The sequence below is a fragment of the Alexandromys fortis genome, unplaced genomic scaffold (assembly GCF_014885135.2).
Source record: "Alexandromys fortis isolate MF-2015 unplaced genomic scaffold, M_Fortis_MF-2015_v1.1 scaffold_230, whole genome shotgun sequence".
NCBI lineage: Eukaryota > Metazoa > Chordata > Mammalia > Rodentia > Cricetidae > Alexandromys > Alexandromys fortis.
Genome location: NW_026068206.1, coordinates 1,176,960 through 1,194,293, shown reverse-complemented (window position 1 = coordinate 1,194,293; position 17,334 = coordinate 1,176,960). Strand labels below are relative to the sequence as shown.

The 17,334-nt window shown below is 35.0% G+C and overlaps 1 protein-coding gene across 1 annotated transcript in view; it reads right to left on the bottom strand.

The window, feature by feature from the left end:
• The window catches only part of Chm (CHM Rab escort protein), a 170,023-nt gene that overhangs the window by 98,329 nt on the left and 54,360 nt on the right, over positions 1–17,334 (bottom strand). Inside the window, exons 5-8 of the mRNA XM_050130219.1 lie at positions 9,825–10,206; positions 7,129–7,245; positions 6,505–6,625; positions 4,755–4,980 (exon numbers count right to left, since the gene is read on the bottom strand). Coding sequence (XP_049986176.1) covers positions 4,755–4,980; positions 6,505–6,625; positions 7,129–7,245; positions 9,825–10,206 — 846 coding nt within the window. The remainder of the gene's footprint in view (positions 1–4,754; positions 4,981–6,504; positions 6,626–7,128; positions 7,246–9,824; positions 10,207–17,334) is intronic.

Here is a 17,334-nt window from a genome sequence, read left to right as displayed (position 1 = left end):
AAAAACAATGACTTCTCGAATTTTGCATGCAAATGGATGGAAATAGAAAACACTATCTTGAGTGAGGTAACCCAGACCCAAAAAGATGAACATGGGATGTACTCACTCATAATTGGTTTCTAGCCATAAATAAAGGTCACCAAGTGTATACCTGGTAAACCTAAAGAAGCTAAATAAGAAGGTGAACCCAAGGAAAAAATATAGTTATCCTCTTGGCTATGGGAAGTAGACAAAATTGCCTGGCAAAAAATTGGGATCCTGGGGGTGGGGTGGGATGGGGATGAGGGGGAATGGGGAGAGAAAAGTGAGAAGGGGAGGATGGGGGAAATAGGAAGATTGGGATAAATGAAGGTTGGATAGGGGAGCAGGGAAGCACATATGTTAGTTAAGGGAGCCACCTTAGGGTTGGCAAGAGACTTGAACCTAGAGTGGCTCCCAGGAGCCCAAGGCTATGTTCCCAGCTAGTTCCTTGTGTAGCTGAGGATAGGGAACATGAAATGACCCTATCCTATAGCAATACTGACGAATATCTTCCATATCACCATAGAACCTTCATCTGGTGATGGATGGAGATAGAGACAGAGACCCACACTGGAGCACTGGACTGAGCTCCCAAGGTCCCAATGAGGAGCAGATGGAGGGAGAACATGAGCAAGGATGTCAGGACCACGTGGGGTGCACCCACCCACTGAGACAGTGGGGCTGATCTATTGGGAGCTCACCAAGGCCAGCTGGACTGTGACTGAAAAAGCATGGGATAAATCTGGACTCTCTGATCATGGCGAACAATGAGGGCTGATGAGAAGCCCAGGACAATGGCAAGGGGTTTTGAGCATACTTCATGTTCCGGCTTGGTGGGAGCCTGGCCAGTTTGGATGTTCACCTTCCTAGACATGGATGGAGGGCAGAGGACCTTGGACTTTCCACAGGGCAGGGAATCCTTACTGCTCTTTGGACTGGAGAGGGAGGGGGAGAGGAGTGGGGGGAGGGGAAGAAGGGTGGGAGGAGGGGGAGGGAAATGGTAGGCTGGGAGGAGGCAGAAACTTTTTTTTCCTTTTCTCAATAAAAATAAATAAAAAAATTTAAAAAAATCGGAAATCAAAGGGAGACATAATAACAGACACTGAGGATATCCAGAGAATCATTAGCTCATACTAGAAAAACCTGTACTCCAAAGAATTGGAAAATGTTAAAAAAAAAAAAGAGAACAATTTTCTGGATAGGTAACACATACCAAAATTAAATCAAGACCAGGTAGACAATATAAACATACCTATAACCTGCAAGGAAACAGAAGCACTCATCAAAAGCTTCCCAAGCAAAAAAGGCCCAGGCTCAGTTGGTTTCAGCTTAGAATTCTATCAGAACTTCAAAGAAAAGCTAATACCTAAACTCCTCAAAGTGTTCCAAATAATACAAACGAAAGAAACATTGCCAAATTCTTTCCATGAAGCTTCAGTTACACTGATACTAAAACCACACAAAGACTCAACCAAGAAAGAGAATTACAGACCAATCTCACTCATGAACATAGATGCAAAAATACTCAATAAAATACTTGCAAACCGAATCCAAGAACACATCAAAAAAATCATCCACTAGGATCAAGTCAGCTTCATCCCAGATATGCAAGGATGGTTCAACATATGAAAACCTATCAAGATAATCTACTATTATAAATAAACTGAAAGAAAAAAAACATATGATCATTTCATTAGATGCTGAAAAAGCATTTGACAAAATCCAACACCCCTTCATGATAAAGATCTTAGAGAGAACAGGGGTACTAGGAACATATCTAAACATAATAAAATCAATATACAACAATACAGCAAGCCGTCAGCCAACATCAAATTAAACTAAAAGAAACTGAAAGCGATCCCACTAAAAATCAGGACTAGGACAAAGCTGTCCACTCTGTCCATGTCTACTCAACATAGCTCTTGAAGTTCTGACTATAAGCAATAAGACAACAAAAGGAGATAAAGGGGATTCAAACTGGAAAGGAAGAAGTCAAACTTTCATTATTTGCAGATGATAAGACAATATACATAAGTGACCCCCAAAACTCTTACTAGAAGACTTCTACAGCTGATAAATACCTTCAGTAATGTGGCAGGATACAAGATCAACTCAAAAAAAAAAATCAGTAACCCTTCTAATATATAAATAATAAAGAAGTTGAGAAAGAAATCAGAGAAACAACACATTTCACAATAGCCACAAAAAAATTAATTGGGGTAACACTAAACAAAGAAGTGAAAGTCCTCTTTGACAAGAACTTTAAGTCTCTGAAGAGAGAAATTGAAGAAGATACCAGAAAATGGACAGGTTTCCCATGCTCTTGGATAGGTAGGATCAACATAGGAAAAATGGAAATCCTGCTAAAGCAATCTATAGATTCAATGCAATCCCCATCAAAATCCCAACACAATTCTTCACAGACCTTGAAAAGAACAATATTCAACTTCATATGGAAAAAAAAAACTATCATAGCCAAAACAATACTGTAAAAACTTCCAGAGGCATCACCATTCCTGACATCAAGCTGTGTTATAGAGCTACAGTAATGAAAACAGCTTGGTATTGGCATAAAAACAGAGACATTGATCAATGGAATTGAATCAAAGACCCGAATATTAATCCACACACCTATGAACACCAGATTTTTGACAAATAAGCTAAAAATATACAATGTAAAAAAAAGCATCTTTAACAAATGGTGCTGGTAGAATGAAAATGGATTCATATCCATCCCTATGCATAAAACTCAAGTCCAAATACATTAAGGATTTCAATATAAATCTGACCACACTGAACCTGACAGAAGAGAAAGTGAGAAGTAGCCTTCAATTCATGGACACAGGAGACCACTTCCTAAGTATAACAACAGTAGCACAGACACTGAGAGCAACAATAAATAAATGGGACCTCCTGAAACTGAGAAGCTTCTATAAAGCAAAGGACACTGTCAATAAGACAAAAAGGCAGTCTACTGCAGGAGAAAAGATTTTCACCAACCCCACATCAGGCAGAAGTCTGATCTCCAAAATATATAAAGAAATGAAGAAATTAGACACCAAAATTCCAAATAACCCATTAAAAAATGTGGTACAGAACTAAACAGAGAATTCTCAACAGAAGAATCTCAAATGGCCAAAAGACACTCAAGGAAATGTTCAACATCCTTAGTCATCAGGTAAATGCAAATCAAAATGCCTCTGAGATACCATCTTATACCTGTCAGAATGGCTAAGATCAAAAACACCAATGATAGCTTATGCTGGAGGGGATGTGGAGTAAAGGGAACACTCATCCATTGCTTGTGGGAATACAAACTTGTACAAGCACTTTGGAAATCAGTATGGCAGCTTCTCAGAAAATTGGGAATCAACCTACCTCAGGACCCAGCAATACCACTCTTGGGCATATACGCAAAGATGCTCAATCATACTACAAATGCATTTGTTCAGCTATGTTCATAGCAGCATTATTTGTAATATCCAGAAGCTGAAAACAACATAGATACCCCTCAATGAAAGAATGTATAAAGAAAGGGTGGTAGTTACACATTAGAGTACTACTCAGCAGTAAGAAAAAATGACATCTTGAAATTTGCATGCAAATGGATGGGATTAGAAAAAAACATCCTGAGTGAGGTAACCCAGACCCAGAAAGATGAACATGGTATGTACTCACTCCTAAGTGGATACTAGCTATAAAGCAAAGGATATTGAGCCTATAGTTCATGATCATAGAGAAGTTAAGTAAAATGAGAACCCTAAGAAAAACATACATAGAGCTACCTGGAAAGGGGAAATAGACAAGATCACCTGACAAAATTGGGAGCATAGGGGTGGGTAGAATAGGGAGGACAGAAGGGAAAGTTTAGGAGAGAAGGTAGGGGGTAGAACTTGAGGTAATGGGATAGTGGAAATGTAGGAAGGCCAGAGATGAGATCAAGGAAAGAGGTATTTTGAATAAGGGAGCCATTATCGGGCTAGCAAGAAACCTGGCACTAGAGAAATACCCAAGAATCCACAAGGATGACCCCAGCTAAGACCCTAAGCAATAGAGGAGAGGGTGCCCAAACTGGCCTTGCCCTGTTGTCAGACTGATAAATAACTTAAATATCACCATAGAACCTTCATCCAGCAACTGAGGTCCCAAAGTCCAGCTGAAGAGTGGGAGGACTGACAATATGAGCAACAAAGAGGTCAAGACCATGATGGGGACACCCACCAAAACAGTTTACCTGAGCTAATGGGAGCTCACCAACTCCAGCTGGACTGGGAAAGAACAAGCAGAGGACCAAACTAGTTGCTCTGAATGTAGTTGACAGTTGCATGGCTGGGGCAGATTGAGGGGCCAGTGGCACCAGGATTCATCGCTACTGCTTGTACTGGCTTTCTGGGATCCTATTCTCTTAGGATAGATACCTTGCTCAGCCTAGATATAGTAGGGTGGGCCTTGGACCTTCCTCAAAGCAATGTGCCTTACTAGCGCTGAGAAGGGGATGAGGGGTAGGTAGAAGAGAATGGGAGGAGGGGAGGAAGTGGGAACTGGATTGGTATGGAAAATGAAAAAAAGATAGTTTATATTCTTTCTAAAAAAATAGAGTGGCCTTTAATTCCTAACAGTCCTGCCGTTACACCCCACATGTTAAGCATACAGGGATGCACCACCAAGCTGAGCTTTGGTTAATTTTCATGTTATTCATACAATTCTTTTAAAAGACAGAAATCTTAACTTACCTGCAAAAACACTGAGGGAGTTCTCCTTGGCCATATAAAGGAAACAGAAATGGAGTATTGCCATACCGCCCAAGACAGTGAAGAAAGTTTTTGGTAGCTTTGAGACCATCTACTGTATGGCTTGTTGTCTCTGATGTCATAGCAATTGAATGCAGGACAAAATACTGCAGGTTGGGGGTTAATTTTTGAGTTTTTAAATATTCAGAAAATGTTGTTTCCTCGTATGCTATAAAAGATGAAATTTTATAAATTAAAACCAAATTTAATTTCTATCTAAAAACATCACACATTAATATAGCCAAATCTGTTAGAGACTTCAAATAGCATACAAGTGGTTATTATCACTACATTTTGGACTATTGGTCTTAAGAACAAAATATGGAAACAACCTCATTATCCTAAATGATTTGATGGCACAGTTTTTAAATTTTAAATGATAAATCTTTATTTAGTATTTTATTGATATAAAAATCTAGGAAGACATTAAATAACTCAATGAATTATGGTGGGTGGCAATATCCTCAATTCATTAGCATTTAAGCTATAGAATAATGTCAACACATGTGAAAATATTAAGCAAGATAAAATATAATGAACTGATAAAATGTATTAATAAAAATGTTATTTCTGCTACATTTTGCATTTTACTTTTCTTAAATATATATTTTGCATTCAAACCTAGAATAAAAACTTTTACTAAAAAATAATGAAACTAATTTCTTTCTGGCTCCTGTAACCCAAAATGCTGACAATCACACTTCAAATAATAAGGAACCCCTATAAAGCTAATCCTTTCATTACATAACAGAAAACAAGTAAATGCTTTACTACTGGGAGGAAATAATCATGCAACAAAGAACATTACTTTAGGGAAATAATATAAGTCAATAAAAATAACAGAAATTAAATGACTGAGAGACTCTTAGTTTAAGCACTGGAAAGAACTACCTGGTATTTATTGAGGCTTTACTACCAAGAATTAGGTCTTCACAATTATGTCAAAACAAATCAATGATGCAAATCTCAGTGTAATTTTATCAATGAATTACCAACAAAATATTTTAATTTTGCCCAATTTTCCAGCTCACATGTACTTGAAAAGCAGCTGACACTAAAACAATGAAATGAATTTTCAACGAACTAAAATAACTGTCCTTAAGTTTGCAATAATACAATACTAATTGGAAACCATAGCTTCTCTAAATCTAGAGGTTTACACTATACAATACATATCATTTATGTAAATCAAAATGAATGGCTCAATATTTCAAGTTAACGTAGCCTTAAAAATGACATCTACACAAATTTATTATTGATAATAATAACGATAAAATAACAAAAAAGAATGTGACATATCAACAATCAATTAATAGGTCTTATCACATAAGCAATGTCCTATGCTCAATTCCTAGTGTCATACACACACAGATTAAGTAATCGGCTAACCAGGGTATTTGATTTACAAAGAATAGAAATGGGAGTCTGGCATGACATTCTGGCAGTGTTGAAAATATCTGCATTATACTCACTAGACACAAACTGAAATATGGCGAGCATGACTGAAGGAATGAATTTTTCAGCATTTTTTTTTTGATTGAATTTAAATAGTACCATGTTGCTATTGCTAACTTACTGGATATAGTAGAGTTAGAGTATATTTTAGAATAATCAATTGTTTACCAAATTGAGGAAGCATATTAAAATTAAAATCACAAATAATTAGAAAACCCAAGTTAATGAAAAGCAATACCTTTGTATTCATCAGGATGTTCTTCATATTCCATACAAAATGTTAGAAATTTCATTAGCATTCGTTTTTCTACCATAGTAAGTTGTTTGTTATTGAAGACATCTGCTCTAGAACAGGGAACCTGAAAAGATTTGAAAGTAAAAATGATTTGAAAATGCCTGCTAATCACACAAATATTCCACACTATACTTTGTATTCCTTTCCACATTACAAGGTTATCATTTCCATTCCATTCTGGCTGCTTCCTGTCATTTTTCATCAGCTCTAATAGCATCTCTGTTAACTACAGAGCTAATTAACTTGAGAGCTCTGTTACTTAATTCTGCCAAGTTGTTCTTCATGCAATTAAAAGGCCAATAACATGTCACCCATAATAGGGAACAAATGACAATTCAAATATAGTACTGCTGCCTGAAACTAGCATTCCTCAACATTCAATCAACTTGGGGAACAAATGTTCAAAAATATCACAGGAAACTTAATGAAGCAAATTTTGTATTTACATTTATAAACAACCATGCAAAGATGGAAATAACTACCTTACTAGGAAAACAGATACAGTCCTTTGTTCTTTTTCTAAATGAGTAATAGTAACTTGGCTGACACAGTTGAGCGGTACAGTACCTGTTCCACAATTCCGTCTCGAAATGCAAGAATCCTCGTAATATTTTTAAACTCTGCATATCGACTAACATTTGATTTGATTAGAAGATCAATTAGTAATCCCCGAGAATAGAGAAGCTGTGGGTAGAAAGTGTTTGAGAGGATACCATCAAAGGCAAAATAATGGAAGACGGCAACTACCACACACACACACACACCTGCTAGAATTGAAGTTACATGTTTTTTTTTAATATTTATTTATTATGTATACAATATTCGGTTTGTGTGTATGTCTGCAGGCCAGAAGAGGGCACCAGACCTCATTACAGATGGTTGTGAGCCACCATGTGGTTGCCGGGAATTGAACTCAGGACCTTTGGAAGAGCAGGCAGTACTCTTAACCACTGAGCCATCTCTCCAGCCCCAAGTTACATGTTTTTTAAATGTAAAAGAATTATACAAATAATTCATTAAATGATCCCAGTTCATTATTGAAATTGAAACCAAAAAATTCTATAATATAACGGTTTCTCTATAACTTGTTTTGGCAGTAAAGCCTGAACTCTTAAATAGTTCTTCTAGTCTTGTCTGGATATGAACATCCATGAATCTCATTACAGAAATGTTCATGTGTTTAGTTATGAAATCTCGGGTCTGCTAACAAGGTCACACTGCACACAGTACACCAACAGAACGCTGTATTTCCTTCTAAAATATCTTTGTCATCTGAATGATATGATACTTCAGGAAATATAGCCAGTTGGTTATAATAAGATGAGTACAGTGGAGCACCCCATGCTAACAATATAGACAAGTCAATAAAAACAAACAAAATGGCATCACATGGATTTGTGATAAATTTCCATAACAGAGTCAAATTCTAGGCCCCTCAAAATCTAAGTATATAATATGACCATTTCAAGAAGTGAACAATTTTACTATTGATAGGTGTGTGAAGCATTGACCTAACCTTTTGCCTTAACTCATAATTAATACCACAGAGGAAAACAATAAAACTTTATACAGTATTATCAGTCATGTTTGAAATTCAATCATGTATAAATATATATTTGGCTACTTCCTATGATCATTATATTTATATTCTATAACTCAAAAAATTAAAAAGATAAAGGATACTTCCATAATAACTAGAGAAAAATTAAATAAAATGTTTGACTATACAAAGAAATGTGACAGTTCAAAATTTTAATTTCAATAATTTGAGCACCTAGGAAGATAATCTGAAAATCAATATAAATTATGTACAATTTTATAAACTATAAATATTAGGTAAGCATTATGCTGATCGAAGTTAGTGGCATTTTTAAGCATTAATCCAATTACTCTGACTAAATAAATATGCCATGTTATTTGATTAACTCATTCCTAACACACTACAAAACTGATACACTTTACATTATTTTTAAAATAACAAGTCTTAACTATAAAATAAAGTGGTATTTCAGTTCTTTAAAAAATAATTATTTCTAATGCAACACTCCATCACGAGATGCAAATTATATAAATTAATATTTATATAGACCAAAAACTCATTCTTATTAAGTCAAATAAAACTTGAAACAAGTGGATTTCAGTTTCCACTGAATAATAAAAACAAATTTCAACTAAAATTATCTTAGACATAAGTTTCTGAAACATGGAAAAAAATATATGTACCATATTTAATCATAAGTCTCTTTTTCAATGCCCCCTAAGTAATCTACCATGGCAATTTCACATTGATGAGATATGAAACAAAGTTGTAATTACACTCAAATAATCAGAATCACTATTAAACACTTTTTCTCTATTTGGCACATTGGCTTCATAACTGAGATAAATAAGCTTACTTAGAATAGTTTTTAATTGGAAAAAAATTATGTAATGAAAATTTATTTATCTACTATTCTGAATAGTATAATATTTTATGTAGGGAAATATTCATATTTCCACACACTAAGTTCAAAGCAAACAGGCATACTAGATTTCCTCAGCAAAATGTGAGATGCATGAATTGTTCCTTCCTTTTCTCTTATCACACCCTTTATGGCAAGCTTGACTGGATATTTAATTATTAATTTGAACAAAATCAGCCTTGCTTCTTATGAACCCAATGCAGTATTGAAGCCTCCCATGATCCAGAAACCACATCAGAGATTACAAGGAGCTAACATTAGAGCTAATTATGGGAACACCAGCAAAGACAATAGCATTTTTCACATCCTTTGCCACCAGCAGAGACGTATGCCCCAGTGTCTTCAAACCTGACCATATGGTTTTCAAAAATGCATTTGTTTATTCTGAATATTTATATTGAGGCTAAATTTTATAGGGGCTGGGGCATTTATATAAAATTTATTGAAAAGAACATGAGATTTTTAACACAAACTGAATAGAATTTTTCTTCTGATGGAATTCATAGTGCCCATGAATTAGAATATTAGGATGAACTACCTGCCCCTATACAAAGCATTCTTCATGTACAAAAATACTTAGTATAGTTTAAAAGTACAGTTAAGTATATTAATACTATCATTTTAATGTATTTTAACCTATTTTGTTACTGAATTATAAAATTTTGTTTACTATCTTTATATAAAGCAAACTATAATTCAGAAACTAAAATGAAGAAAAGTACACTTGAGTTCTAGATGTTATTTTCAATCAATTGAAAGTTATTATTGTTCTACGTTAAGATGTATAAAATAGGTACTTACTTTTGATACTAAATCAATATTAAATCTTCTGCCTTCTTTAATAATCTGTGAGTAAGTAATTCTATTTTTCTTTGGTGGCTCTGTGATGTCTTGTACTTTAGGCACATTTTCACTCGGCTCTTCTTCTGTAGCTTTATCATCACTATGATTTTCTTTTTCTCCTGCTGCTTCAGCATCATTTACTGCTAGTGAACTCTCTGGCTCACTGCTCTGAGTTTGTTCTGCTAGTGTTTCACAGCTCCTAGTGTTTAATGATGCATCTGCAGTAGGCAGGCAAGCAGCCTCTGCAGCCTCTGCAGCCTCTACGGAGTCCGCGGATGTCACAAAAGCGTGATTTTTCTGCAGTGCACCAGCTTCCTCAACATCTTTATGCAAATCCTGACTGATAAGAAATTATAATAATAATAATCAATATCATGCTTCTGACATTTCTAACCTGCTAAATTTTTCTTATTGCTTTCAACTTTTCATAGCAAGTTTTACACCTCTATCCTTTTGTCTTAAGTTCTGGTACATACTGTTAAAGTTTCAATATGAAGCTTGAAATTTAAGATATTAGAGATCATGAAGATGAGCATTTTTGAGAATTTAAGGCAGACAAAAGAATCATATTTTAAAAGCAAACAAACACAGTAAAATCACCAACAACAGATAGAGCTATAAACTCAACTAATTAATATTCTGAATGTATGTATTTCTCTTCTCTAGTCCTACACTATACAGGAATAACAGGACCCACTATCAAATTTGATCTGAAACTAAACTGACATTTGCATGCAAAGAATCCAACATTGTACCTGGAGCAGAGCATCTGCTCACTAATGGCATCTGTCAGAAGATTAACATTTAAGCTCTCTATGGACTTGGTAGTGACAGAGATACCTCAGTCAAGTGGTGGGAAGTATGCCACGTCAGTTTTCCTATTATTTTCTGGTATCTACAACAAACTTTCGACATTGTTTCCTATTTACTATTAATATTTATTATTCCACTGAAAGCTTCATTTCCAAAATTATTACTAGAATAAGAATTTTTAGTCTACTGATACCTTGACAGTACAGACTTACATTCAGCTAGCCTACATTGTCAATTCCTATTCCAGAAAATTAACTCTTCTCTCTGAGCTGCCTTATTGTTCAATACCTGGTCCCAACTCCTTGTACTTAATGTCTGTTAAGTAAGTAACTGCTAACTGAATGTTTAAGACCTAACAGTAGCCCTTCTACTATCAACCCTAAATCCTACCTCCCTCAAAGTCTTTCTCTTTATAAAATAAATTATCTGCCCTCTATACTAATTTAACTGCTTTCATACATGGCATCTCTACCACTCAATCAACTTGAGTCTCCATATTTTGCCCCTTATCATGTTTTGTCCTACGGGCTATTTGTCCCATCCTCATAATATCAAAATTGCACCAGTCCCAAATATAATCACATATTAATAATCTATGTAGTCTACAAAATTTTAAATTCCAAAAACAACTATATTCATCAGTTTCTCCATGTACTATAACGCATAGATGCAGTTTATCATGCATGTATTTATCAATATCTTTCTAAATGCCCTTTGACTTTTCAGTACATGATCATGCCTAGGCTACATCCTCAAATAGTAAATGCTACTAAATGCAAAACCTTTTGAGAATCATGTTAGTAATCAAAAGATTTTAAACTTTGGAAAAATTTGGACAAGGGATGTTCACTTAATAAAGTCTATGACAATATTCTACAATTAACAAAAGAAAACAATCCTGAAGCATATCTATTTCTAAGTGTAGTGATTTGAATGAGAAATATTCCTCACAGACTCAGGTGTTTAAACACTTGGTCCACAGTTGGTGGCAGAGTCTGGGAAGTTTGGGAGGAGCGGCCTTACTGGGAAGAAGCATTTCACTGAGGGTGAGCTTCCAGAGTCCACTTCCAGTTTGTTTGCTCTGCTCCATGTGTGTAGTTTACAAGATGGAGCTCTCAGCACTCTGCACCAACCACCACGTCACTGTTTGCTACCACTCTTCCTTGCCATAAGAGATTGTTATGTCTCTGGAACCATAAGCTCAGGTAAACTCTTTCTTCTGGAAATTGACTTGGTCATGATATTTTATCACAATAGAAAAAAAAAAAGCAAGGAATCAAGAACTTGGTACCAGAACCAGAGAGTGGACTATCGCTGTGAACAAGCCTGACCAAGTTATTTTTGGAGGAATACGGTAGACTGTGGCACTTTGAACTAGTAAAACAGTTCAATGCTATAAGTAGAACTTAATGGACATCTTTGGAATTTTTAACTGTTAATGAGCTAACTGCTGAGAGATATTTGATTCTGGGGGCTACAAGTTAAAACAACCTATATATTGTAAAGGTATCTTGACTGCAAAATTTGAGTCTAAGGATATGTGGCTTTGGAAAAGAGGATCTGTTTTTGTTTCTACAGAAGATGAGAAGCTATGGGTTCCTTCCAGGTTAATATGGCTTGATTAAAGAAGACCCTCCCTCCCATGTTAGATCACCAAAGGAAATTGATAGTCCAGATGATCCAATGTTTCAGAGTGCCTCTGATGCAGTTTCCTCTGACTTCTACATTCAGAACAGTGTCAAGGATGCTGCCACAAAATACTCCAGTCAAGACTTAACTATAATTCCAAATTTTTTCAGGGTTCCTCAAAGATTACTAGAACCCACAATCAGCAGAAAGTAGTCTAGAGATCTAAGCCCAAATTCCCAAAACACTGTTTATGTTTGTTTTTATATAAGGAATTGGTTATAAATTGTTATTGGTCATAGTCAATCTCTTTCTAAAGAACAAATATGGAATAGAAATGATGGAGAAAAGGATAAATTATTGAGTCTAATTTAACCCTCCAAAACTGTTAATCTCAACATTTTACAATGGCATGGATTTTAGTTTATTTATGTAAATTTAAGATTAAGTTTGTTATACTTTATGTATACTTCTTTTTAAGATATTGTATTTATACATCCTAATTAAATATGTAATATATAATTAAGAAATACAGATTTACAAAAATAAAATAAGTCATTTATAATAGTCAAGCTTATAGTCATGTTAGTTTTCAAGATATACAAAGATACATTTCAGATAGATATTCTTCTACATTTCAAAAACCTACAGAATGTGGCATTTAATATGTTTTTTCTGATTTTTTAAAATTGTTTTTATTGAGCTATATAATTTTCTTCATTCCCCTCACTTCCTCCCCCTGATCTTCTACACCCTCCCATGATCTCCATGCTCCCAATGTACTCAAGAGATCTTGTCTTTTTCTACTTCCCATGTAGATTATATCCATGTATGTCTCTCTTAGAGTCCTCTTTGTTGTCTAGGTTCTCTGGGGTTGTGAAGTTTTTTCTTTGCTTTATGTCTGAAAGCCACTTATGAGAGAGTACATATTTGTCTTTCTGGGTCTGGGTTACCTCACTCAATATGATGTTTTCTAGATCTATCCATTTGCCCACAAATTTCAAAACGTCAGGATTTTTTTTAACCACTAAGTAGTACTCCCTTCTGTAAATGTACCACATTTTCTTTTATTCCATTCTTTTTAAAAAAAATAGTGCTATATAATTTAATTTTTTACTATGTTTGACTATACAATAAAAAAATTTGATTCCTGGTGGATCTAACTTGTTAGCTCTTAATAATCATATTTAATAGTTTTTCACAAAAAGAACAAACTTTGCAAAAAGAAGTAAATATATGATTATGCTTCTCTGGGAACAGACACCCATCGTAAGTCAATGATTAAGTCTAATTCCCCATTAGGGTTTCATTGTTCATTATTTTCTGTTGAGATAAAAGTGCTTAGTAGATTTTAATCCATTATTTTTATTATTATTATTAAAAATGTCCACCTCCTCCCCTCCTCACATGTCCCTTTCCCTCACCCCACTCCCCCTCCCCCTCCAGTCCAAAGAGCAGTCAGGGTTCCCTGCCCTGTGGGAAGTCCAAGGTCCTGCCCCCTCCATCCAAGTCTAGGAAGGTGAGGATCCAAACAGACTAGGCTCCCACAAAGCCAGTACATGGAATAGAATCAAAACCCAGTGCCATTGTCCTTGGCTCCATTGTCAGCCACGTTCAGAGAGTCCGGTTTGATCATATGCTCCATCAGTCCCAGTCCAGCTGGTCTTGGTGAGCTCCCATTAGATCAGCCCCACCATCTCAGTGGGTGGGATTTAGGTTGTTTCCAGGTTCTGGCTATGACAAATAATGCTGTTATGAACATAGTTGAGCACATGACTTTATGGTATGATTGAGCATCCTTTGAGTATATACCCAAAAGTTTCCTATTTTAACTTCTGTTTTTATGATAAAACATTGATCAATGATAATCTGGAAAGTATCTATTTGCCTTAGACGTTACAGTCTATCATGGCTGGAAGCCAATACAAGAAATCAAAACAGGAATCTGGAGATAGTAACTGAAGCAGAGACCTTGAAGGAACTGAATTTTGTTATTATAAGTTATTACAGGCTTTTTTCCTCTGGCCTCTGCTACTTTTCTTGACTAGTTCTGGGCCACCTGAATAAGGACTGTACTGCCTACGGTGAGCTGGGTTCTTCCTTCTACATCAATTTACAATTAAGAAAATGTTCCACAGGCATGACCATAAGCCAACCTACAGTCAATTCCCCAATGTTGCTACCTTTCACTAGGTGACACTGGTTTTTGCATAGCTGGTGAAAACTAACCAGCACACTTCTAATACAGAAAAACCAGGGCTTCAATGCCATGTTGAGGAACTTTAAACTGTCATAATTTTAGATCCAGAGGACCCTCTTCCAAAAGAACCTACATGCATGTGGCATATACCCACATATCCATATACATGAATATGGCTTAAAATTAAGTCTTTTATAAATTAAAAGCTATGATATGAAATGTGATTTGTTTTTTTCCACAGTAATGTTCATATATATTTTCTTTTATTTTGAAAATTGATAAAACATAAGATGACAACTTTGAGCAGAAGTTCCATGCGTAAAGATTAAACTAAGTAGTGACAGGATAATTACACTACAGAGATAAGACTGAATATGGCAACTTCTTTTATTACAGACTGTGATGAGAATAGCATGAAAATTGAGCATAGCAACTGATTTTTCAGCAGCTATCTTGTATATTAAGTAAAATGAAGTTTTACGTAGTAATGAAATCCATTAGACAATGCTGAACAGCTGAAAAGCTGGAAGCTGAAAGTCAAAACTTTTCATTTTAAGTGTAATCAAAGGTTAATAAATCTGAGGTAGTGGGGAATGTGTAAGAGATTATATTTTTAGAAATTTGTCCTACTTTGACAAATTACTAAATTTCAATGTTTTCAGCAGCACAAGTTGGTGAAGTTCCTAGCTCTCCAAGAAATAGAAGCATATGAACATACTATTATTCCCATTTTTCATTTAAAAAAAAAGTATTTTTGGAGTTCTGCCGAGTGTTAGGCTCATATCTAAAAAAGTGATGAAGACGCTAGAAACTCCTAAATCTCCACATAATTATTCTGTAAGCAAATTCTTTTAACCAAAAGGGTGATATTTCCATGAATTTAAAACCTTACATTATGGTTTATATATAAGCAGCCTTTTCATAAAAGTTATTCCTCTGCCAAAGAAAATTAAGAATAACAGTTCAATTTTAGTAACTCAAATGAATTTAAAACCATGAAAATGCATCTGCAAAATATAAGATGTTGGTGAATTATAAGCCCTCAAAAGAAGCTTTTAACTGTAAAAATATTTACTATCAAATAGATTTCACAAATTAAGTCAATTATCACTTAAAATATGAATCTCAAAGGCAATTATACATGGATTGTACTTTTAAAATAATTTATACAAACCAAAAATGTCTACTGCTTTGTATAAATGCACCTTTTAAAAAAACTAATTGTCAAAATTTATCTGTAACTTAAAGAACGTGGATATCACTTATCAATTAGTGGTAATAACCAAAGAGCACTTCCACATGAATTTGCCATATTAATAATTTGTACTCCTTTATATGGATAAAATAAAAGTCAATCAGCTGACTATTTTATTCAGCACAGGTATTCACAGTAGCAGAATATTTGTATGACTATGCAAGGATGTGTTTATTTTTGTTTATGTTGCAGAATATTTAATTGTTTAAAGATGTTTTGCATTTGTTTATGTTATATTTGACTATATAAAGACATGTTACATTTCTTTAATTTTGTAAAGATGTGTTGTTGTTTTACCTTGTCTGCCTAAGACATGTGATTAATCTAATAAGAAGCAAAATGGTCAATAGCAAGGGAGGAGGTATAGGAAGAACTTCTTGGCAGGAAGAACAAGTAGTAGTAGAAATTTAGGCTCTAGAGAAAAAAACAGAGGAAAGGGAGATGACAGGTCACAGACAGACAGACAAGGAGGAAGCAAGAAAGTAGGATACACAGAATGAAAGAAAGGTAAAAAGCCCCCAAAGCAAAACATTGAGAATTAGAAACAGCTTAAATTAAGTTAAAAGAGCTAGAGAGACAAGCCTAAACTAAGGACAAGCATTCATAATAATAAGTCTTTGTGTTTATATTTGGGAAACTGGTTGGTGGCCCAAAGAAAATTCCAACTATAAATAGCATCCAACATGGGGAACAAATTTCCACCTAGGGCCCAAAAAACTGAAAAAAATGAAATGGCTCATTTAAGAGACATTGCTATGCAGAGCACTTGAGAAGTCAACACACTAAGTGGAAACAGCAAGCTAAGTAAAAAGCCGGAAACAGTGTGGGTCTCTGATGTGGAATTCCCCTCTGTATGCTATGAATGTTTATATTCATATGCTTATATTAATATAAATGAGTTAATTTAAGAGGTAAGAGTTAGTTTATAAGAAGCCTAAGCTAATTGGCCAAGTGGTGCTGTAATTGATATAGTTTCTGTGTGATTATTTGGGTCTGGGTAGCCAGGAACAAAAGAGCAGTCTACACCTACAGGTATCAACTTCCTAGAGCTCAGTTCTCACAGAATCCACTCATTCAGGGAGGGAGTGGAACCAAATGCCACAGCTGTAGAGGGCTTAGATGCTACTTAGCAGTTTAAGATATAGCTCACTAAGTCAGAGAGAGCTATAGATGGACAGTAAAACAGATCAAGAAGGGAATACCTTCAAACAGGTGACAGTATACATAGGTGCTTTAAAAAGGGGGGAATAGACAGTCATAGGGAAAAATAGTTGAAAAATAAATACTTTTTTTTAAAAAAAGAGCAAAGTAATATTTAAAAAGTTAGTCGTGTAATGATATACAGGGAAATACACAGGGAGTCTAGATTCTGTATGGTGCTTTGTTGACTTTGAATTTTTGAACGCTGATGAGGGAAAGACAGCTGCCCAAAGATATGAGTTTGTAAAAGGAATTTTTGAATTAAACCAGCCTAGATACTTTAGTCATGTCTTAAATTTAAAATAGAATTCAGAAAATGTGTTGTGTTGGGGGAGAAGTTATGCTTTTGTTTTCATAGGAAATGAAAGGCTGTG